Raw genomic sequence first — 18,150 nt, forward strand, 5'->3', positions numbered from 1 at the left:
ATCTTGACAACTGAACCCCCCAGCATTGTCTTGACTGCTGAACCCCCAGCATCATCTTGACTGCTGAACCCCCAGCATTGTCTTGACTGCTGAACCCCCAGCATCATCTTGACTGCTGAACCCCCCAGCATTGTCTTAACTGCTGAACCCCCAGCATCATCTTGACTGCTGAACCCCCAGCATCATCTTGACTGCTGAACCCCCAGCATTGTCTTGACTGCTGAACCCCCAGCATCATCTTGACTGCTGAACCCCCCAGCATTGTCTTAACTGCTGAACCCCCAGCATCATCTTGACTGCTGAACCCCCAGCATCATCTTGACTGCTGAACCCCCCAGCATTGTCTTAACTGCTGAACCCCCAGCATCATCTTGACTGCTGAACCCCCAGCATCATCTTGACTGCTGAACCCCCAGCATCATCTTGACTGCTGAACCCCCAGCATCATCTTGACTGCTGAACCCCCAGCATCATCTTGACTGCTGAACCCCCAGCATCATCTTGACTGCTGAACCCCCAGCATCATCTTGACAACTGATCCCACAGCATCATCTTGGCAACTGAACCCCAGCATCATCTTGGCAACTGAACCCACAGCATCATCTTGATTACTAATTCCCTCCAGCATCATCTTGACCACTGAACCTCCAGCATCATCTTGGCAACTGAACCTCCATCATCATCTTGACCACTGAACCCCAGCATCATCTTGATTACTCAACCCCTCCAGCATCATCTTGATTACTCAACCCCTCCAGCATCATCTTGATTACTCAACCCCTCCAGCATCATCTTGAGTAGATAATTTCCATCATCATCTTGACTAAATTACTTTTATGTCGGATATTTATTCAAAGCGTTAAATATAATGTTTGTGAAGGATAATCTTCAGCCATGATGACGATGGGTAAGGAAGAGAGTGTGAGCCGTCTTAGAGAGGTGTGTGAGCAGTGTCAGGTGAATGTTTTCGGCCCCGCCTTCCTCTCCTTCCTCATGGACAAGGACTCTACCAGGATGCTGGGGTCTGGCGGCTACGGCAGCTGCCAGTTGGTCTCGGTCTCTTCCTCGCTGTGGGTCGCCAAGACCTGCGGGACGTCTCGTTGTGGTCCTCAAACGCTCATCCAGGAGATAAAGGCTCTGTCGGCGCTGCATGGAGTAGCTGGCGTGCAGAAGTTAGTGGGTGTGTGCCCCGAGGCCCTCACCCTGGTCACGGAATACTCCGGGGAGACCTGGTCGGATGTACTCGAGCGACGGCAGGCGTCCGTACAGGTGTGTCTTGAGGTCACCAGTCAGGTGTGCCGGATCATGAGTACCATCCATGCCCGGGGATGGACACACATGGATATAAAGGCCAACAATGTCTGCGTGTAGCGCACCAGTAAGGGTATCCAGGCCACTCTTATAGACTTCGGCTTGGCTGTACAAGACGGCGCTCGGCTCAGCTTTGGCCCGACTGCCAAGCAGTGCCTTCACATTGCTCCAGAGGTCATAAAAGGCCTCCCATGCACCCCCGCCAGTGACGTGTACAGCCTCGCCCGGTTACTACAGTACTCATCCCAATACTGCACGATCAGTACCCATTTCTCCCTCCAGATGTGGGTGCTTCAGGCGCTGAAGCCACGGAGTAATCATCGGCCGGTGTTGACAACATTGATGGAACTATGCTCCTCGGCCCTTGTTAAAGAGGCCGGCGGGTCCTCGGGCACAGGAGTCGGTACCGGTGAGTCGGCAAGGTGACCCCAGGAGTACAGAGCCGTCACAGGGTGAGGGGAGAACGTGAGGGGAAAACATAGCCATGGATACCACAGGCTTGACAGCCGTCGACAAAACTCTACTCTTGTCGACGTACGTGTGTGTGTGTGTACACTCGCCTAATTATACTAAGCTAGTTATGCTTGTTTGGGGGTTGAGCCTCGGCTCTTTGGTCCCGGCTCTCAACTGTCAACTGGTGTACAGGTTCCTGAGCCTTTTGGGCTGTATCACATCTTCATTTTAAACTGTGTATGGAGTCAGCCTCCACCACATCACTGCCTAATGCATTCCTTTTTGTTAACTACTCTGACACTAAAAGCTCCTTCTAACGTCTCTACGGCTCGTTAGTGTGTGTACCACCCTTTTCCCAGAGAATCTTGCATGCGGTGATCATGTCTCCCCTAAATTTTCTTTCTCCCTGCGACGTGAGGTTCAGTTCCAATACTCTCTCCTCGTAGCTCTTACCCTTCAACTCGGGTACCAGTCTGGTGGTAATCATTTGAATCTTCTGCAAATTGTTCTTAATTAGCTACGGGCTCCACGCTGGAGCTGCATACTCCGGGATTGGTCTGGCATATGTGGTATATATAGGTACTAAATGCTTCCTTAAACAATTTTCCAAAGACAGTTCTTATGCTGGCCAACCTGCATAGACCGCTGATGATATCCTCTTGATGTGGGCTTCAAGGGACATGTCTGGCGAGATATCAACTCCCAGGTATTTCTCCCAGATACCCAGGCACTTGGACCTTTTTTTTCTACCGCAGACGAGGCCACACATTTGCCATTCCTTCCCTCCGTCCCATCCCAAATCCTTATCCTGACCCCTTCCAAGTGCTATATAGTCGTAATGACTTGGCGTTTTCCCATGATAATTAAAATTTAAATCTCCCAGATTCCTAAACGATTTCATCGTCCAAATGGTACCTTGTATCTGGTCTCCTACTCCCTAGCCCTGTTCAAGACCAGATCCAGTCCATTTATCCTGAGTTAATAATGATTTATATTTCTCTAAATATATATTGGCAGGAGCGACGTATGTAATGCTCCTCTTTCTGGCACTGATTTATATCAGGGCAGTTTGTTGTTGTTGTTTATGAGTCAGCTACTGGCAACAAAAAGTTACAAGTAGCACGGGCTATGGCGAGCCCGTAGTGGACTTGATGTATAGTTTAGGTCAGTTATTCTTGGCAGCGACAGGGTTATTTATCATTGTTTTTGAGGAGGAGGAGGAGGAGAGGAGGTGCTTGAAATGAAGCCATTAGCTGTGGGGGGAGGAGGGGGGAGAATCCGGGAGACACCAGGGGGCGTATTGCCTGCCTTCCCCATCCCTCCACTGCTGGTTATAATGGAGGCAAGCAAGCAGGCAGGGAGGCAAGCAGGCAGGGAGGCAAGCAAGCAAGCAGGCAGGGAGGCAAGCAAGCAAGCAGGGAGGCAAGCAAGCAAGCAGGCAGGGAGGCAAGCAAGCAAGCAGGCAGGGAGGCAAGCAAGCAAGCAGGCAGGGAGGCAAGCAAGCAAGCAGGCAGGGAGGCAAGCAAGCAGGCAGGGAGGCAAGCAAGCAGGCAGGGAGGCAAGCAAGCAGGCAGGGAGGCAAGCAAGCAGGCAGGGAGGCAAGCAAGCAGGCAGGGAGGCAAGCAAGCAGGCAGGGAGGCAAGCAAGCAGGCAGGGAGGCAAGCAAGCAAGCAGGCAGGGAGGCAAGCAAGCAAGCAGGCAGGGAGGCAAGCAGGCAGGGAGGCAAGCAAGCAAGCAGGCAGGGAGGCAAGCAAGCAAGCAAGCAGGGAGGCAAGCAAGCAAGGAACCAAAGGAACGACTACCCCAGAAGGTGATTGGTCAAATAGAGACAAGAGTAAGACTAGACACCCAACCCACCCACACACACACACATATATGTATACGATAATGAAGCATAAATGACGACACATCGGTGCGCCCTGGACCATTAATATCAACTTGTGATAATGGTCCTGGACGGACCGGTGATGTCGCTCACTTTGACTTCATGTTCACATGGGTGGGGCCGAATGGGTGTGTGTGTCATTTTCAGCTCCGCTATTGTGACTTGACTGCCTTTACACGGTAAGAATAGTTTGTATGAAGAAATGCTTTTAGTGTTGAAGGACATTGTCAGGGTATTAATCTTTGATGGTGGCAGCTTGGGCGGCAGCACATGTTGGGTGACTGGGAGGCAGCTTCGCCTTCCACCTTGTGGTATGATTTAGACATGCCAGAGCGTTTGTGCATTGTCATGTTCGTCAGCAATTAAAAAGGGCTTTGTTAGATTCAAATGCCCTGGAGGGGGTTGGGGGCAGTTCACACAATTACCATTCTACCTGGTTGATGGGGTTCTGGGAGTTCTTCTACTCCCCAAGCCCGGCCCGAGGCCAGGCTTGACTTGTGAGAGTTTGGTCCACCAGGCTGTTGCTTGGAGCAGCCCGCAGGCCCACATACGCACCACAGCCCGGTTGGTCCGGAACGTCTTTTAGAAAACAGTCTAGTTTTCGATTAAGATGTCCACGGTTGTTCTGGCAATATTTCTTATAGTCGCTGGGAGGACGTTGAACAACCGCGGACCTCTGATGTTTATACAGTGTTCTCTGATTGTGCCTATGGCACCTCTGCTCTTCACTGGTTCAATTCTGCATTTTTTCCATATCGTTCACTCCAGTACGTTGTTATTTTACTGTGTAGATTAGGGACCTGGCCCTCCAGTATTTTCCATGTGTATATTATTTGGTATCTCTCTCGTCTCCTTTCTAGAGAGTACATTTGGAGAGCTTTGAGACGATCCCAATAATTTAGGTGCATTATCGCGCCTATGTATGCCGTATATGTTCTTTGTATTCCCTCTATTTCAACAATCTCTCCTGCTCTGATGGGAGAAGTGAGTACTGAGCAGTACTCGAGACGGGACAACACAAGTGACTTGAAGAGTACAACCATCGTGATGGGATCCCTGGATTTGAAAGTTCTCGTAATCCATCCTATCATTTTTCTGGCTGACGCAATATTTGCTTGGTTATGCTCCCTAAACGTTAGATCGTCGGACATCATTATTCCCAAATCCTTGACATGCTATTTACCTATTATGGGAAGATTCGATTGTGTTTTGTACCCTGTATTATGTTTCAGGGCCTCATTTTTGCCGTACCTGAATACCTGGAATTTATCGCTGTTAAACATCATGTTATTTTCTGCTGCCCAATCGAAAACTTTGTTGATATCTGCTTATAATTTGTCCATGTCTTCAGCAGAGGTAATTTTCATGCTCATTTTTGTGTCATCTGCAAAGAATGACACGAAGCTGTGACTTGTATTATTATCTATATCTGATATGAGAATAAGGAACAGCAGTGGTGTGGTCTACAGTTGTCTACACCGTAACAGCTCAACACCCTAGTCGCTCCCCACCCGTGTCCTCAACCCAGCATCATCCAAGGGTGAGGATGATGCAAGTGTGTGGGGGGGGGGGTGCTGCAGATGTGAGAGACTACAGGAATGTGTATATATATATATATATGTATATGTGTGTATTTACTATTTGTGGCTGCAGGATCGAGCATTAGCTCTTGGACCTCACTTTTCCATCCGCCGTTTATCCAATGCAATGACTTCTGACCTATTTCTATAATATCTGCTTTTAAAATGATGAATGGCGTTTGCCTCTATAACCTGCTCATTTAACTCATTCCATTTTCCCACTACTCTTACGCTAAAATAAAGCTTTCTAACATCTCTGACTCGGCTGAGTTTCAGGCTTTCATCTATAATCCTCTTGTACTATTGGTATTCATTATGAGCATTTCCTGTTTTTCCACTCTGTTAATAACCTAAATTTTTGTGGGTCTATAAAGTCCCACTTTCTCTCTCCTTTTATAGAATCATAAGGTTTAGTTCCTTCAATTACTCTACATACCCCATCCCTCGCAATTCTGGGACTAGCCTTGCTGCAAACTTATGAACCTTTTCGAGCACCCTTGAGTGTTTCTTTAGATGGGGTTCCACGATGGGGCGGCATACTCTTTAAGACTGGTCTCACGTAGGCGGTGTACAGCGATCTAAATGCCTCCTTATTTAGGTTCCTGAATGATATTCTGACTCTTGTCAGAACACTTTTCCAGACAATTTATAGTGTGCATAGTCTTTGATTGAATAGAAACACATTAAAATAATTTAAGATATGATTATGCAGGAAGAGTGAAATAAAAGCAATAAGTCTGGGGGCCATAAACATTAAGAACGATGTAAACATCAGAGCCCCACGACTCTCCGGTCTCCTGGCAAGAAATATAAGAAATGTCGTTGAAAGAACAGTGGAAGATTTCAAGAGAAAACTGGACAAGTTTCTGCTAGTTGCCAGATCAGCTTGGATGATGATGGCTGTGTGCTACGATGCTAGCTTCACACCCTGGGGCCAGATTCACGAAGCAGTTACGCAAGTACTTACGAACCTGTACATCTTTTCTCAATCTTTGACGGCTTTGTTTACAATTATTAAACAGTTAATGCGCTGCGAAGCAACAGGAGGCTGTTTATAACAATAACAACAGTTGACTGGGAAGTTTTCATGCTTGTAAACTGTTTAATAAAAGTAACCAAAGCAGTCGAAGACTGAGGAAAGATGTACACGTTCGTAAGTACTTGCGTAACTGCTTCGTGAATATGGCCCCTGACTAGGCTAGGAAGTCAATAGGGAAGGGTGGCCACAGGCGAGGCTGCGGAAGTCGGGAAATCATCACTGGGGTAACCAATACGTAATAACCTCATTTCTTTACTTGGAATTTAAAGAAATTTAGCAACCAGATTCTTTGTCAAATCTTGATATTTTTTCTTGAAACGTCACCTTCTTGTGCTCTGACGAGCTGAAGGTCAGCTGTGTGGCCCTTTCCTAGCCAAATGATTTAGAGATACACTTAAGGGTATTCCATCTTTTATTAGACTTGAGCTATGGAGTCCTAACGGGCAATAGTCCTCTGGTTTCACTTATCTCCCATTGCATTTTTTGCGGTGACAGTAACCTCGTTGTGGTCCTAGAAATGTGAATCATCAGAGGGTGTAATCTACTCTACTTCATTTCACATTTAAAGCGAACGTAGTTTTTGCCACATGAAATAGGCGCATATTGATGCACCTGTTAAACTCTCATCACCATCAATCAGATCAATGTTTAAGGATGGTCCACACCATGACTTACCCTCGTGTCAACTCTGCCTTACGCTCGCAGCAGAGATCGACGAGTTCAGTGATGATGGCCGATGACGGCGGGAGTGTAGGGGCCCAGTGGGAGGATATATAAGGGTGCTGGTGTAGAAGGACTACTGCCAGCTGTAGCAGAAGGCTATACGATAGTATACCTGGAGTGTTAATGTGTAGAGTTAAACACCCAGCAAAAAATGGCGCAAGGTAACCAAAAAAAAAAAAAAAAGGCTGTAGTGGAGACCTCAAACAGTATGTTGCACGAGGGACATTGAAATGGCAGTCCAGGTGAGACGACGGTTGGTGCAAATGAAAAAAGTAAGAGTTTTTTTTTTAGATAATAAAAATTATAAATTTAGACAGTGCATTTCAAAAGGCGACATTATTTATTACCGACAAATAATAGACTTCAGACTCCAGACACGGATGAGGCAGCCCGGTCTCTTGATTTGCCACTGTAAAAAAATAAATCCAACCTCCTATCCTTACCCAAAAAAGTACGAACCCAAGCAACCCACCTGACCTATCTAGTCTGATGCATAGAATACGTAGATATTTGCGAGCCTTACATTTCTTAACGGGTTACATTTCTAACGTTGGGTACAAAAACGTAAAAAACTCGACCTATTATTAAAGATCGGACGGGTAGATGAGAGCCACGAGGCCTGATGGCTGGTAGGATGACGGGGCGAGTCTTGGCCGCCTCACAGATTTTATGTTACTGAAATAATTCCAGCGTTGGAATTGTTTTTATTTTCCCGGTGGTGGAGTTGGCGACACTGTAGATGGGAAGAGAGGAGTGGAGAGGTGTGTGACGATTAACAATCTTATAATAAAAGAACAATCAATGTGAGGAGGACGAGGGCGGAGGAGTTGTTAGAGAAGTTTAGAAGGACGATTTCAAGTTCTCAAGCTAAATTAAGCAATAAATTTCAATAGTTATTTAAAAAAGGATTTGTCTAATTACTTAAGTCTTATAAAGTATCTTTGTTTACAGTAAGAAGTGTATTTCGAAAAGATATCGGACTATTTCTAGAACAAATACCACTTACTGAATAGAGATTCAAGTTTAAGTTCGAATATGTTTATTGAGACAAGAAAGAATTTTTTTTTATTAATACATGAGGTACATCTGCATTAGTGCAGCTGCCCTAGACTATATGAAGTGGAGTAGTGTGTCAAAAAAGCTAACTATGTGATGCTAAAAAATCCCCATCACACAGGATGGTTAGTCATACAGAGGCATGTGATAGGCAGTCTGCGCTGACAGACTCTGGATGCATTTTGAGGATATCATCAACACAAGAGAGAATAAGGTAGCAGTGGTAATAAAAGTCCCCATCTCGCAGAATGGTTAGTCATACAGGGCCATATGTTCAGTAGCCTGCACTGGAAAATTTTGGGTGCAATATGAGGATATCCTCAAGAATACGAGAGTGAATAAAGTAATTGCAAAGCTCCAGGTACCTCATGCCAACTGGTCTGAAAAGTCTAATAACTGGTCATTCGGTGATGTAGTGTGGGAGATCGTGCCGTAGTTCCTGCTTACAGAGTTCGCACCTGGAGTGCTCAGGATTGGGAGATCCGTCACCTGTAGCCACCTGCCACAAGTAACGGTAACCCAACCTGATCCTTGCAAGCACTGTGTCGCACAGTCTGGTGAACATTTTGTGCTGCCCATAGATATAGGCTTCAGATCTGAACAAATCATAGCTTTTAATACTAGTACTTTCAGGTCGTTGGGAGTCGGTAATTTCTTTCCTATCAGACCTGAGTGTTTGGACCAATACAGTTTTGACAGTAGAGATGGGGATACCTAGATCTAGTTCAACTTCATCTTTGTTGCACGCTAATTTGGCTGCAATGTCTGTCTCATTATGATGGGTTATATTTATGTGAAGGTATCCATATAAAAGATTCGAGACCCTTTACTCTGTGTAGCAATTAGATAATTTATAATTGGTAGTATGAGGTTCTTGCTGTCGATCTTCCAGGAGAAGTTTTCGATTGCTTAAAGAGCAAACTTTGAATCACAAAATATTATTCCTCCTCCAATGTTTTTTAATGTACTTGTAGCTAGTTGTAATGCTGCTAGTTCTGCTTGTGTAGAGGTCAGCCAGAAGAAAGAAATACATCTCAAAGGATAGGGTAGCTTAGGCTATTTCTACTCCCCCCCCCCCCAGATGGTCTCCATTTATGTAAAGTTAGGCTTGAGCCTGCAGGCATATCAAATAATGCACAAAGACATTTTGTATAATACAACAAAAACAACATCAAGGACCGCCATGTATGCTCGGCAATATTGAGAATGACGGGTAACAACAATCACCTGCAACATTTTAATCTGTAAATCATTACAAGTTTCTGTCAACACACGAAGTATACGAAACAAATTTTCTGACTTTAATTAAAAATTGCATTTCGAAGACTACACAAGCACATATGCCATAAGCGAACTAATTTTTTCAAATTGGATGCCTGTAGGCAAACAACGTTAGTTCTGAATAAAAATGTGTCGGGGTTGGTAAACACTTCAGAGTTGACAGCAGATATAATATAATTCAGTAGGAATATAAATAGTTGTCATTTTGAAGCATCAACATTAAAAAAGATTTACAACCTATTTGCATAAAGAGAAAGACTTGAATGTGACAATGGCTAGTGATCTACAGCCTAGCGGCTATAATGACCTACAGCCTAGTAAAAATGTCATAGTAAAGTCTAGTAAAGCGCGGAGAGGCCGTAAAATGTCAAGTAATTCATTGGTAGATCTTAAGAGTTTCGATTCTAGAATTATTCTCACACTGCACAGTATTTTTAATGTCTTGTGTTAGAATGAGACTTAGTTTTTGAGAACATATTGCCTAATATGAAGGTTCCCAAAAAGCGTTCAGAGTTTTTCAACAAACATTATACAAATACTTAAAAAATTGTTCGAAGCCCGTTTAAAATTGGTAAATTTATTCAATCTTGAATGGAGAGCATTGTCCTTCAAAATTTCGGTGTATCAGTGAATATAAAAAAAAACACTGCAATAATGACGCTTCATAGTACTTACGAGCTCCGGTGGGCCACCTAGTTTCGTACGCTTCCTGATAGGCAAAAACCCATCAAATCTGACGCGTGTAAAATCGTGAGAATGGGCAGGGCGGGAAGGGGTATCGAGGGTGGGAAGGGGGTGCCGAGGGTGAGGGTGGGAAGGGGTGCCGAGGGTGAGGGTGGGAAGGGGGGGGGTGAAGGAAGAGGTACCTAACAATTAAACCTGGAATCAATCCCCTGGAGCTGACCCGCAGACCCTGCCACATTCACACGGCACGATCAGGAGTTTTATTACGTTTCGTAGCTCGCTTTTGGCAGTAATTCCATGCCAGCTCCGATAGAGGGACTTTGGGGGGGGAGAGGCTGTTCCATTGTATGGTGAGGAAGGTAGGGGAGGATGAGGAGGCTGCAAGGTGAGTGATGATGTAGGGAGCTATGTTATGGTACTCCACCTGAGGGAGTTGGGAAGTTGATTGTTGTGTTATATGCTGGGTGTATAGGGGGCGAGGCGGGTGCTGTGGCCCCGCTCCTCCCACCATTTCTGGACATTGCGACAGTGATCATAACCTTTTGGGGAACATTTTAAAATTACCATAACTCTCGGGTGGTGGTGGGGGGGTGATGAGACAGTGGGCATCATCTCTTGGGGGTGGGGGGGGGGGTGAGACAGTGACCATCACCTCCCAGGAGCTGCTGTTGTAGTAATGAAAGCAGGTATAAAACTGGCAGTAAATTAAGCCCGAGGTGGCAAGCGGCTCCTCGTGTACAACTGGTCACGTAACGATGTGGTTTGACTACTCGGTCTCTGATTGTGCCTGGGGGTCTGGTCCCCCTGCTCTCTGCTTATGTCTGAACCTGGTCTGCTTATGACTGGGAGGTCGCATGAAGGTGGTGGTCCACACAATATATTGGTCTTGTACACAAAGAGATCACAATAACGTGATATATACCACTGAGAAAATCAATTGGAACAATGAGGAGACTCGATCCAGTTATGTGGGTGCTCCTGGCCCAACCCGTCCTCCTCATAGAGCGATGTAATTTGACTATACTTTATCTATGGCCAAAAACTGTCGTATTAGAAAATGGGAGCGGCTGGCGAAATTGACATACTGTCTCGTTTTCTGTCCGTGTTTCCTGTGGTAGGTTTAAGGAGTTTGGGTGGGTAGCAAGTTGAGGGTGTGAGAGGGTAAGGGCCCTACTAGACGAGCTCCGCGAATAACAATATATATCTAGATATATTTCAGTGATACAGGAACTAAACAGTCGGATATCTCATAGTGTGTCTCAACATATTAAATAATATAACAGTGATTGCCATCCGACTTTTGTGTTTCAAGGAAATAATAAGTGTAATTTGAATGTAGGCTACTAATGCAACCCCCTGCCTTCCCTCGTGGTGCCAGAAACCCTACTAGGTCCAAGTTGACGAGACGTTTAAAAATCACATCCCTCGCTGGTGCCTCTCGGCGCCAGGGTCGGGCAAAGAGAAATAAACAAAACAAGGGCCCAAAACCTGTCGATATTATAAATTGGGTACACATAGGAATCACAATAGCGTGATGCATCAAATAACAAATCCACAAGGGCCGCGATGAGGGTTCGAACTTACGCCCGGGATGATCCCAGACTGCTGCCTTAGTCGACTAGGCCACGACATGGTAAAAGAATTGCAACCAGAAATTCCACTGACTTCACACGGATCCTGCAGCCTCTCCGAGACACAAACCAGGGTTTTACACAATTCCCCCATGCACTTGGGCTCTGCCAACAAGCTGATCTACCTCTTTGCCCTCACTTCAATACACATAGAAATCACATTTCATTTTTTTTTTTTTTGAGATATATACAAGAGTTGTTACATTCTTGTACAGCCACTAGTACGCGTAGCGTTTCGGGCAAGTCCTTAATCCTATGGTCCCTGGAATACGATCCCCTGCCGCGAAGAATCGTTTTTTCATCCAAGTACACATTTTACTGTTGCGTTAAACAGAGGCTACAGTTAAGGAATTGCGCCCAGTAAATCCTCCCCGGCCAGGATACGAACCCATGACATAGCGCTCGCGGAACGCCAGGCGAGTGTCTTACCACTACACAACGGAGACTGCAAATTTTGTTCTGCATTTGTTCATTTTGTTCATTTGATGCATCACGCTATTGTGATTTCTATGTGTATTGTTGTTGTTGTTAAAGATTCGCTACCTGGAACAAAAAGTTCCAAGCAGCACGGGCTATGGTGAGCCCGTAAGAGTGTATTGAAGTGAGGGCGAAGAGGTAGAACAGCTTGTTGGCTGAGCCCGAATGCATGGCGGAAGTGTGTAAAACCCTGGTTTGTGTCTCGGAGAGGCTCCAGGATCCGTGTGAAGGCAGTGGAATTACCGGTTACAATTCTTTTACCATGTCGTGGCCTAATCAACTAAGGTAGCGTCTGGGATCATCCCAGGCGTAAGTTCGAACCCTCATCATGGTCCTTGTAGATTTGTTCATTATACATTGGGTATCTGTAAATATGGGATATCAGGAAGAACAAATAGAATATGTAAATATGATCACTCTAGAAAGTGCAGAAACCATCTTAGTACAGGTAAATGTACTAAAAACTGAGAATGTTTTCACCCAGAACTTTGAAAGAACTCTTTAAATAAGAAAGAATGATTCAACACAATGTCCAGCGTTGGACATTATATAAGAGGTACCAGGCAAATAAAACCGACAGACCGCCACAATGAAAACAGCCACAATTCTATATACCAGGATGATTTTTTTTTGCAAGGGGAAGAAAAGAAGAATGGCTAAAAATGTCCAGACTTTACCACCAACTCTGTCAAATGCCAGACAGGACCTCAAGGTAAGGTCAAGATAAGGACACAAACACAGTTGTCCTCCCTACCAAAACCTCTGATATTAACACCAAGTAAAGCATCCAGCACTTCTACAAACACGATAACATCATTTTTATTTGCCAACATCCAGGGTATAAAACATGCAAATCAAACAAAGTTCATTTTACAGCCGGCCTCCAACATGAGGCAAATGCAGTGTTTGCAGCCCTAACGGAAACCCACACAAAGGACTACTATGATAGTGAAATATGGATTTCGGAGAACAATCTTTTCAGATGTGACAGGAAACACAGATTACGGAGTGGGGTCGTCAGCCTTGTACATCAACAAAGACACTTGTCACGGTAATCTCTCTAGGAAAGATTAGTCCTGCTCCATCATCATCTATTCTACCACACCACGTCTGCATATTCAAGAATTTACAGCAAGAGCAACAACAACTACTCATCCGTCTAGACAGTGTACCACCAGTCTACCTCCGTCAGGGCCCGTCAGTCCCTCGCACCTGGTGGTTGGGAGCTCACGCCACCAGTCGGGAAGGAGCACAATGGTAGTTTGTGTGAGCCTTTAAAGGTATTTAAATTTTTGCCCTCTTTATGTTTTATCCTGCAGTTACTTAACTGGAGACGTCAGCAAGCAGTCTACTTTATTTTTCCTTTTTTTGTTGTTTAAGGTGACAGGCATTCTATCTGCCCTAATAGCGACTGCACTAACAACCGTTCTTATTCCCGTCACACACTCATCTGCACTGAGCTGCTAAACACGACAAACGTGTTTGTCGTGTGGAAGTGATGATAACTGAAATAGAGATCCTAAATGAAGTTATTGTCCTTGTATATAAGTCACCGGAGGCAAATCATCAGCAGTTTAAAGAACAGCTAGTGAAACTAGAACGCTGTTTAGTAAACCCTCACAAATCTAGCCCCAAAAAACATCATCCTGCTTGGGGACATCAACCTACGGCACCAGAATTTTTATTTTTATTTTTACATGCAAGCATGCAAGGTAAATACAATAAATACAATAAAATAGCTTAGAAAACAAAACAAACAAAATAAGAAGCCACCGGCCAGAAGGACTGACAGCACAGGACAACAATTAGCAAAATTGGAGAAACGCCTGAGAAACACAGCATACATTCAAGACAAAATATAAAACAATAACAAACAACCAAACAATGCACCGCCAGAAGCACCGCCCAGAAGGACCGACAACAAAACAACACATAAGGTACAAAATAAAATATAACACAAGAAAATACACAACACAACAACAAGCCATAAATACAAACAAAGTAAAACAAAGGAAAAATAGAAAATAAAAGGAAAATACAACACAACATGGTAATACATGAATAGAACACACAGGGGAAATTAACAACACAAAAGCAAATACATGAATAAGAACACTCGCTCCAAAACACCGGCCCCTCAACAAACAAAGGGAGAGGCACAGGCACTAAATACAGTAGGGCAAACAAAACGCCAGAGGGGCACACAACACAACAATTAGCAAAGAAACAGGAAATCAGCAGACATACTTGCCAACAAGACCCGTGGGAACCGCACATTGAACGCCTCCCAACGCAACCACCCTCAAGGGTCTCGTTCATCCACCGGGGATGCCATTTCATCCGGAACTTGAGCAACAAACACCCGCAAACAGGGGACCCAGATGGTATCACTTCTGAAGCGTGTAACCGCCACTATCCCCCACATCATGGAAACCCCCCCACCATGAAATTCCCCCGGCTCGTCATTCAGCTGTAACTAAGCAATCTCTGCCCAGTGACCGGGGGCATCACAGACGCCGGCAACACGTCCTCCAGGTCCCCAACACGCACCCTCACAGGAGGGACCTGGACATAGGGCACCACCACAGGGCACCACCACAGGGGCACCAGCGGCCACGGACACACCACCAGACGACTGCAGGGAACCAGGGCAGGCGCGCATCCTTCCATAATGTCACAACCAGGCCACGCCCAGCACTAGCAACCACACCATCCCTGGGAGCGGAAGCCACTACTCCCCACTGCGGAGAGTCCCCAGGCAGAGAAGGAACAGAAGGCACACCCGTACATGGGCACCAGCAACAGCAGGCACATGGACCTCCGCCACCACTATCCGCAGAGACATCAACGCATCCGGATCCACACCATCAAACCCCGAAGGACCCACAGTCACTGAAGTCCCCAACATCGGCCCAGGCAGAAGACGAACGCCGAGAACGTTTGGGCTACGGCCGGAGATCGTCGGAGCCGGAAGCAGACCCAGAAACACAGGGTACCACTAGCCAGATGAACCGACACCCGACGCAGAACAGCAGCAGCCTCTACCACAGGGGGAACTGGGCCACACACAGCAAGAGGCTCCACAGCCACCCCAGCACTCAGGCACATCAGGGACCTGAGGCGAGGACACAGGGCCAGGCGCAAGCAGCCGCAGACGAGGGAGAAGACCGGAGACACCTCACAGTGAGCACCAGGAAGGCCCACAGGAGCAGTGTTAACAACGACAGGAGCAGGTAGACCAACTGACGGCACTGCAATACCCGGAGGAGGGTCCATAACAACCGGAGGAGCATTGGGCGACGCAGGGGGAGCCGCATCAGCTAACCGAACGCTCACCCCCTCATCCCTGGAGTCGTCCTCCAGAGGGAGCAGCGGGAAATCCTCTTCACGGAATAAATTGACGGGAGTAACCGTATCTGCAGTGCACCTGGCAGCTTGATGCCCCAACATGCCACACCGGAAACACGTGTGGGGTTGCCGGGCGTAATACACCCACACATAGTACCCTAAAAGTTGGACAGAGGATGGAATGTCCGACCTTAGGCGCATCCCTAGGGTACGAATGTTGGTCTTCACACCCGCATATTTTCCAGAAAACAGCGAGTGCATCCGCACACTGGCGACGGTGCCAAACCTCTGGAAGAAACGCCGAAGGAAGGGTCTCAGGGAAACTCCATGAGGACCCCATGGACACTCACATACGTCATGGCACTGCTTCGATCCGAAATGGCCACAGACCCGTTGCCATCCTGCAGCTGCAAGGTACGTCTCTCATACCGTCGAAGAAAGTCCCGGTATGCCGCCTCACCAACAAACTTGACAACCACACGTCGAGCAGTTACCAGCTCAACTCCGTAGACGTCCATAACCGGGACATGGAGCATGTCACTCATGACCAACTCCACTAGACGGTATCGAGCACGGCTAGTAAACTCCAAACCCACGGAGTTTACCCGCACAACAGGGGGAAGATGGCCGCCCATCGCAAAAGCTGCCATGTCCACACAACCAGGAACAGCAGGGAGGGTAGAGACACCTACACCCCCTGCCGACGAAAACGTCAAACACCCCAAACTACCGGAGAGGCCAGGCGACACGTCCCCACCTCACGGCAGCTAGAGCGCCACCTACGGCACCAGAAATGGAAGAACCTAGCTAATAATTATATCCGAGAAAGTTCCGGGAGGTAGCCTAAATAAACAGTCACATGCAAATGACCTACTACAGATGTGCGACAGATTTGCCTTAAACCAGCAAATAGTAGAACCAACTAGAAAAAGGAACACATTAGACCTCATTTACACTAATAACGATGAATTGATCAGGAACATAATAATTACAAATACTTGTTACTCAGATCACAACTTAATTGTAGTCTTGGCAAGCATGGGGAGTAGACCTGCACAACCAGTCACGAATACTAAGAGAATTCAGCAAATTCAATTTCAATAATAAACAGATAAACTGGGAGCAAGCTAGAAATATGCTCAAACCGCATACCCCTACGAAAAAAAGAGGAAGAGATGCAGATTGGAACGGGAACGGCATTCCCTTTAATGGCGAAGAAAACGAATCTCTGAACAACTTGAGAGGGAAATTAGTGTTGTCACATATCTCTTAGACTTTTTGTTTTCGTTTCTGTAGTTACATGCGCCATGGTAGTCCTCCAGTTTATTGTCCAGGTCCACCGCTGTATTCCATTTTCCAACATATGACAGTTTTTATCACATACGTGGGGTACCGACCTGGGAGATTTATATTTATTTAATTTATATGAATTTATAGAATTTATATTTACGTTAATTTATATATTTCGATAGCAAATTGAATGATGTTTAGTGGACTGTATTTCTGCAAATTCTCACAAATCGATATCCTTGCACATTAGGGGGGTTTATATTAAATTATATGTTTAGTCAATCAAAATTGATTGACTAACATTCACCACACTATTAAACTACATATTAGTAATTAAAATAGGGAAGCCTTATCTTATTTTAGGTAGATCTGGTCCACCAGGTATAAACAAGGACGATTACACCAAATAATCCTCGTGGTTGAGGATTACACCATCAACACCATGTACTGGTGTAACAAGTACCTGTTCTGCTTCCTCTTCAATTGTTCCTGTCAAATGGCACTTGCAATAATAGCAATAATATAGCAGTAATAAGTAATAAAAAAACAGTAATAATTAAGTTGATTCAAGTGAGATGTTTTTATAATAAGTTCAAAGACTGTTAGAGGTATTAAGAATAATTCTCAGCACAATAGTTGGCGAATTTAATAGCGATATGGCAATGATATCTCTTTTTTTTTATTGACAGAAAATTCCACTTTAGGCTACATTTTCTATGGGTTAACTTATATAACCCAGCAGCAATATTATCTGCCTATTGTATTGAATATTAGTAAATGGTGCCGGGTTTTCCGACAACAAAGCCAAGCCACTCCGGGTAGACGCCAGACGATGCTCATACATGACGGCAATCTTGAAACATAAGGTTGTTAGTGCTGTGATTATATTTTCTGACGAAGGTGTTCTATTCATCCGGTTTTCTTGAGGCTTTAAAGTTTCTTGACAGTTTGACGCATCTATAGAGGTTTCTTGACAGTTTGACGCATCTAGAGGTTTCTTGACAGTTTGACGCATCTAGAGGTTTCTTGACAGTTTGACGCATCTAGAGGTTTCTTGACAGTTTGACGCATCTAGAGGTTTCTTGACAGTTTGACGCATCTAGAAGTTTCTTGACAGTTTGACGCATCTAGATTTTTCTTGACAGTTTGACGCATCTAGAGGTTTCTTGACAGTTTGACGCATCTAGAGGTTTCTTGACAGTTTGACGCATCTAGAGGTTTCTTGACAGTTTGACGCATCTAGAGGTTTCTTGACAGTTTGACGCATCTAGAGGTTTCTTGACAGTTTGACGCATCTAGAGGTTTCTTGACAGTTTGACGCATCTAGAGGTTTCTTGACAGTTTGACGCATCTAGAGGTTTCTTGACAGTTTGACGCATCTAGAGGTTTCTT

The 18,150-nt window shown here is 45.4% G+C and overlaps 1 protein-coding gene across 1 annotated transcript; it reads left to right on the forward strand.

The window, feature by feature from the left end:
* The first annotated feature begins 897 nt into the window (after positions 1-897).
* Positions 898-1,371, forward strand: LOC138367423 (proto-oncogene tyrosine-protein kinase Src-like). Its single transcript, XM_069329072.1, has one exon. It carries the CDS (start codon positions 898-900, stop codon positions 1,369-1,371), a length of 474 nt encoding a protein of 157 aa, XP_069185173.1.
* The last annotated feature ends 16,779 nt before the right edge of the window (positions 1,372-18,150 follow it).

This window comes from Procambarus clarkii, chromosome 22 (assembly GCF_040958095.1).
Source record: "Procambarus clarkii isolate CNS0578487 chromosome 22, FALCON_Pclarkii_2.0, whole genome shotgun sequence".
Classification (NCBI taxonomy): Eukaryota; Metazoa; Arthropoda; class Malacostraca; order Decapoda; family Cambaridae; genus Procambarus; species Procambarus clarkii.

Excerpts from the sequence above, each read along its gene's own strand:
- LOC138367423 (XM_069329072.1), top strand. The coding sequence starts at position 898 with ATGACGATGGGTAAGGAAGAGAGTGTGAGCCGTCTTAGAGAGGTGTGT.